Source organism: Triticum aestivum, chromosome 5B, assembly GCF_018294505.1.
Source record: "Triticum aestivum cultivar Chinese Spring chromosome 5B, IWGSC CS RefSeq v2.1, whole genome shotgun sequence".
NCBI lineage: Eukaryota > Viridiplantae > Streptophyta > Magnoliopsida > Poales > Poaceae > Triticum > Triticum aestivum.
In genome coordinates, this window is record NC_057807.1 from 431384060 (window position 1) to 431391149 (window position 7090).

Here is a 7090-nt window from a genome sequence, read left to right on the forward strand (position 1 = left end):
GCCCAATTAGCGCCCCGGATGAGAGATGACAGCGTTTCCGCGCAGTAAAACAACAGCTCACCCCCGTGTACTACTCGTCCACTGCTTTTTACCGCTTCTCGAACGAACTGCCCCTTTTATCACTCTCTTTTCTCTCTCTCTCTTCCCCACCGTCGCCATCTCACCGCGTCCTCCGCCCGTTCGCCGCCCGAATCCAAAGGACAGCGGGGAGGGAGGGACAGGCAGGCAGACAGACAGGGAGGGGGCGCGCCCTCGCCTCCCCCGCCCCGCCCCGCCCGCCGGCGATGGCCGACGGCGAGCCCTCCGGCGCGTACAGGGAGTTCAAGGCGCTGGTGGAGGCGGCGGACCGCAAGTTCGCGCGCGCGCGCGACCTGCCGCTCTACGGCGGCGGGGACCACCACAGCCGCAAGGCCTTCAAGGCCTACACGCGCCTCTGGCGCCTGCAGCAGGACCGCCGCCGGGACCTCGTCGCCGCGGGCCTCCGCCGCTGGGAGATCGGCGAGGTCGCCTCGCGGATCGGCCAGCTCTACTACGCGCGCTACCTCCGCACCGCCGAGCCGCGCTCGCTCGTCGGCGCATACGTCTTCTACGAGGCCATCTACAGCCGCGGCTACTTCGCCGCCCCCGCCAACGCCAACGCCTCCGCGGCCGCGGGGGGCGGCGCCAAGCACCAGGGCCTCCTGATCCGCTACAAGGAGCTGCGCTTCATCGCCCGCTTCCTCGTCGTTGCCATGCTCATGCGCCGGGCCGAGGCGGTGGACCACCTCGTCGCCCGCCTCCGCTCGCTCGTCCAGGAATCCAAGTCGGCCTATCCCGTAAGAAGCTTTTCTCCTGCGCTGCGTGTGCTTTGGATTGGGGGAGCCTGAGTTAAATGACGCGTTTAGGTCTTCTTTTTGGGGGTTATTACTTTGGGAAGCAGGACATGGCTGCCCTCTTCATTATTGAACGAATGTAGTACTATGTTTCTTCTTCTTAACAACTTGGTGTTCATCACCTGTTTGCCAGAAATTTTTGCTATTCAATCGAGTGCTTGTTTTCGTGGAATTCAGTTTGAGTTACTGCGTCAATCCCCTTTGGCCTCGTGTCACTTATCCTGCTCCTCTCGTTTTTTGTTGCTTCACGCTCCTCTGCTGTTTAGTTACAGAAGAGCATAAGTATCCCTCTGTATTAATGTACAGTAGATTTGAGTATTATGGAGGATTACTGATCATGGAAAGAGAGGGTTCGAGCGGATTCTTCTTTTCTTGTTGCTTGGTGTTTGAGTCGGTGGTGATCTGAGCTTGTCAAGTAATAATGAGTCCTTACCCTTAGGATTTGTAATTTTTGGATTGTGCGCGGATGAGATGATGGATGAATTGTGCCACCTTCTCAATTTAAGACAGCAATGGACCTATTAGGGGTACATAGTAGTACCAAGCGACACATCAATGAACCTATGCATAAGGAGCGAGTAATGAATATTTTATTGCTTTGCTACATGAAAGCTTTGGATTGTGCAACTTATCGTCATGTACTTCTTTGTGTGCGTTTCACCCACTTATTTCTTTATTCATTTCAGTACACTAGGACATTTTAAGCCTGTTTTGCTTATAATTTTATTCTTCCTTACAACGTGACCTCTTCTTAGAAAACCAACTTCAAGGAATGGAAACAAGTGCTTCAAGAGCTTGAGAGATTCTTGAAAGCTGATGGAGCATACAAGGGATCTAGATCACTTAGATACGACAACTTGTTTGATTCTTATGCATCAAACCTTGCATCAATAGCAAGATTCCATTCGAAAAGAGTACTGAAACTGAAGGAAGCTGTATTGACAAGTTACCACCGAAATGAGGTTACTCATATTACCCCTTCATAATTTTTTTTATTCCTCTAGTTATCACATGTTTTGATACTATGCTGATCAGCTCCCTCACATAATGACGTTGTATGTACTGCAGGTCAAGTTCACAGAGCTAACTTTGGACACTTTCAGAATGCTACAGTCTTTAGAATGGGAGCCCACAGGGTCTTATCAGATAGCTGTTAAAGAACTTACAGAAAATGGCACTATGAGTGATCAGAGTGGACCCTCTGGTCTGATCGATATTCACCTTTCTACAGAGATCTCTGATGGAAATCTTCCTTCAAATCCTCAAAGAGCAATCATATATCACCCTACAGTCTCTCATCTTATAGCGGTAGGTCGCTTCTCAAAATTGCTTCACCCCCCTTTAAAGTTAAAGTTTTGCATAATCGCATATAAGTTTTGTGGGATTCCTGTCTTGAGAACAGCATTAAATAATGTTGCATGCTGACCATTTGACAGACTGGATGCTGATAATATGGTCGATGTTTGTGATTTGGTTGGTGAAATAACGCTGTGTACACTTTGTTTCTATTGTCCACAAATATCATGCATCGGTGGGTGACTCAACCATAGAAGCGATATACTCCCTCTGTAAACAAATATAAGAGCCTTTAGATCACTACTTTAGTTATCTAAACGCTCTTATATTTCTTTACGGAGGGAGTAGTATCATATTGTTGATATGAAATAAAATAAAGCAATGATAAATTATATTAAACTGAGGATAAGTTAAGTAGAATTGTTTAAAAATAGTTAGTACAATCAGATGATTTCCTGCATCCTTGCTGCAACATGGTTGGCAGGCCAGCCTTTGCTCCTCACTGTGAGCTTGATGCGGTCATACTTTCTTAAGTTGTCTTTGCACATTTTCAACCCTGGGATACATGCATTTTGTGGTATGCTCATTATGTTGTGTTACTGACCGAGTAGTCATTAGAAGATTTTCAGCTCTGTGATGTTGCAGTTCTGCTTGCGAACGTGGTTGTTTGCTGCAACCCAATAACCCATAGAGATATATTTAAAAGAATTACGAGTTTAAAGTTTCACTTGATTTGCCAATGTGCATAGGAGTGTATACCTTTTCCCTTTTCCCTTTACGAGTGTTGGATGAACGTTTGAATATCCAAGTTTCGAGTAGATGCATTTGAAAAAGGCATGGTCATCAATAATATTGTCTTTAGAACACATCTCCTTGTAAATAGGCATAGTAATGTTATGATTGTTAGCAGAACTGAACATCAAATTTCGAGCACAGGCACTGCCAAGTTGGCAAATTGCACATGGAGATGTTCAGCCCTTCCTACTAATGGTGCTGCCTTTAGAAATATTTCCTTCTAGGCTAATGTTCAGAATTTACCAGTTTTCGGCACAGGCACTGCCAAATTGGCAAATTGCACATGGAGATGTTCCTGCCTTCCTACAAATTGCTAATAATAAGTTAATAATTTATGTGGGTAATACGTTACTAGATCTTGAGAGACACCTCGAGTCATATGGACAGAGGCAACTTATAATGTCGATCTGCATTGTTCTCTTTTCTCTCTTTCTGCCACAAGATTCCTCGGTGTTAAATCCAGTTCATGAATGGTAATTGCAGGTTCTTGCCACAATCTGCGAGGAGCTTTCTCAAGATAGCATTTTGCTCATTTATATATCAGCATCAGGTTCTTTTTGTATTTGACATCAAATTTATGTTGCACTCTTGTTTTGATTAGGTTTCCCTTCTAACTTCCAACATTATCCTTCCAGGCCTTGCTGATCAGAATGCTTATCAAAAGTATGCATCTAGCTCCACATCACGCTCAAGGCCTGCTTCTGCTTTCTTAATCGATAAGCCAAATTCACATGCCAGTTCAGATGATCATGTATGGCTTGGTCCTCGTGGAAATGGTGGTATGCTCCGCTTTCTCATATAACTGACGGAACTATATGTCTATGTCGCATGACAATGTTAGTTGTCAATTAAGTGCACTAATTATGGTTTGGTGGGCGACTAGATTGTGTGTTTTCTCACATCGATAGGATTATCATTTTTCCAGGTCCAAACAATCTTTATCCAGAAGATCTGATACCATTTACAAGATATCCACTTTTCCTTGTAATTGACAGTGAAAATAGCCATGCATTCAAGGCAGGTTTGTCAGAACTTATTCTTGGCTTGGTAGAAAAATTGTTACCATGATGCATGAGCTTTTGGTTGTTTCTTAACTACCAGATTATATGTATGCATCTTTTTCTTTCTTTGTACTTCCTCCGTTCCTAAATATAAGTCTTTGTAGAGTTTTCACTATGAATCACATACGGATGTATATAGATGCATTTTAAGTGTAGATTCATTCATTTTGCTCCGTATGTAGTCCACTTAGTGGAATCTCTACAACGACTTATATTTAGGAACGGAGGGAGTAGTTCACATTAGCATGAATTCTATTACTCCCTCTGTTCCCAAATATAAGTCCTTTTTAGAGATTTCAACAAGTGACTATATACGGAGCAAAACGAGTGAATATACACTCAAAAATAAGTCTACATACATCCGTATGTTGTAGTCCATTTGACATGTCTAAAAGACTTATATTTAGGAACGGAGGGAGTACTTGATCTGAATGGTCAGACATTCTCATTTGCTTCTTAAGTGGAAGCATCTCCATAGTTGGCAGTATTATCCAGTGGGGGTCCACAGATTCAATGTCTCCTTGATCTTTAAACCACTAAACAAAGATTAAGCTGCTTATCAGCCTATTAACTGGTCATCACTGATGATAAGGGATCATATATACTCCCTCCGTTTTTTATTTACTCTGCATATTAGGTTTGACTGAAGTCAAACTTCATAAAGTTTGACCAAGTTTATAGAAAAAAATATAAGCATTTACCATAACAAATCTATATGATGTGAAAGTACATTCAATAATGAATCTAATGGTATTGATTTGTTATTGTAGATGTTAATATTTTTGTTTATAAACTTTGTCAAGGTTTAGAAAGCTTGACTTTGACCAAAGCTAATATGCGCTCTGAATAAAAACGGAGGGAGTATATATATAACATATTGTGAGAACTGAGAAGGTTGGGCTCTAGTTGTAGTGAACTCAACTCTATAGTATTATAACCATACTGCTTTCATACAGAAAACATCCAAACTTGCCCTTGTTACTAGCCTTTACGTAAAGCCAACATGTTGATTCCTTATCTTTTTTGGCTACTTGTTTTCCTTGCACATAGTTATATTGCTTTGATTGGTAAAATTTCTGGAATAGGTTTTCTCTATAACAGCTCATTTTATCTCATGAAGTCATTACAAAGGAATTCTTGTTGTAATTTCGTGAAGTGGTTCTTTCTCCATTCCTTTTGTAGTAATAATGCAGGAATAATTTTCTCGAACAAATTATCATTTGCTTGTATAATTGCCAGGCCATACATGATGCAGAGAAGGGAGAGCCAGCTGCCTTACTTCTTTCTCCCAGGATTGCATCGGCCATGCCTGGTGTAGAATCTATGGGCAATGGAGGTCAATTTACATACTTCCTGACTGCTCCGATGCAAGCGTTCTGCCAATTAGCTGGAATAACTTCCGACATTGACAGCGTATGTTCTATTTTTTGATGAGTTGAGTATACCTGAGATATTTGTTTTGACTGTCTGATCTCTTTGGGCTTGATTTCAGGATACATATGCTAATGCGGAGAACATACTTTTCTCTGCTTTGGAACAGTATGAAGAAATCCTCAGCACGTCTGTCGGATTGAACATTGTCTGGGGTCAAATTTTACCTGATCCATTTCTCAGGCGCCTGATTCTCAGGTACATCAATCCATACCTTCCATCCCTGAGTTTCTGGCAGTTCTATGTTGTTTGGCAGTATAACATGTAAACATATCTTGAAGCATTAACTGGTTATCCATATTGTTCGCATGCACCCTCTTTTGATGGGAAAAAAGAACAAGTTTGCATTTAAAATTCATCATCATACTACTACTATTTTTTGTATTAAAGAGTTAAATCGCGCCGACTGCACCGAAAGTATGAAATCAGTAATTTAACATGATCTTATAGAAAGTGGCTTGTCTATTTGTAGTCCTTTCTTTAAATCGCATCTCAGTGTGTAAGTTATTTGGGCTTCAAAAATGCAGTGACTATCAGCACTGCATTTTGTTTAGGTTTGTCCATTTGTGTAGGGACCAGGGAACAGTTACATGTAGGTACGGGTACTAGCTAAGTTCAATCCTGGCAATATGGTTGGCTTGCTACATAAATTTTGTCGCATATCTTATGTTTTATTTACTTTTGTTTCTCAAACGAAGATTCCATTGTATCTTAGAGGACATTTATTTGTCCTGCACACTAGACACTGTTGATTCTCTATGTCAAGTGTTAATATTCTTCCTTATATGTCGTCAGGTTTATTTTCTGTCGAGCAGTCTTCTTCTATTTTCATGCTGAGGAGCACGGTGAACATCTACCAAGCTGCTTGCCCAGTCTCCCCGAGTCTGTCTCTCCAAACGCCAAAGCCATCAAGACTCCCATCCTTCTGCTTGCAGAAAACCTTGTTGTCAGCAATCGATTTCATTTCGGCAACAGGACATGATGATCAAGTGCAATAACACAGGCTTTCTGTAGATACCTTCTTGGTAAATATGGTCCAGCTATTTGTTGATTGTTTAGCGTTTATACAGCCAGCGATGGATGAGTCGGTGTCAGCGAGCTATAGCCTTCTGCAGCCTGGTTGAGGTGAATGATGATAATAGGATGGTTTCGTGTGCTGCTTCATCTCCGTTGCGCATCTGTAAAAGTTTGTTTAGGGGTTTGCCTTGCTTTGCTATGCTTTAGGTAGTGTAGGGTTTCTCCTTCCTTCTCTTTTGACTTGTGTCAGGAGATGGCAGTTTGTAAGCTGGAAGAGGCATTTTTTTAGTGCTCTAGAAGGCAGATTATTTTTTTAGGCTTAGCTTAATATGTTGAAAGTATTTTAGCTCCATGTTTTGCATTGTTTTCCACTTGCCTTGTGCTCCTAACATTTGCAGTTGGTGTTTGCCTTCCTTGAGGGGTTCCGCGTACCTGTCAAGTTTGGCTGTTGTCTTTTTACTGGGTAACACTGGAGCATGTGAATTTTGAAAAACTCTTGTAAACAGATGCTCCCCGGATTTCTCGTGAAATTCCTGCATCTTAACAGGTGCTGCTGCATAATAAGTGCCACATCTCCTGTTTAACTGTCTTGTCTGATTTTTTTTGAGTGGCAATTGC

The 7090-nt window shown here is 42.1% G+C and overlaps 1 protein-coding gene across 1 annotated transcript; it reads left to right on the plus strand.

The window, feature by feature from the left end:
- Positions 1-262: 262 nt before the first annotated feature.
- LOC123112274 (protein SCAI homolog) lies at positions 263-6843 on the plus strand (the record flags this gene model as incomplete). The annotated part of the gene is given in 9 exon segments (XM_044533223.1): positions 263-815; positions 1628-1834; positions 1941-2180; positions 3447-3513; positions 3599-3742; positions 3889-3980; positions 5264-5437; positions 5517-5653; positions 6251-6843. Coding segments are annotated over 9 exon segments (1779 nt in total). The 3' UTR covers positions 6438-6843.
- Between the last annotated feature and the right edge of the window lie 247 nt (positions 6844-7090).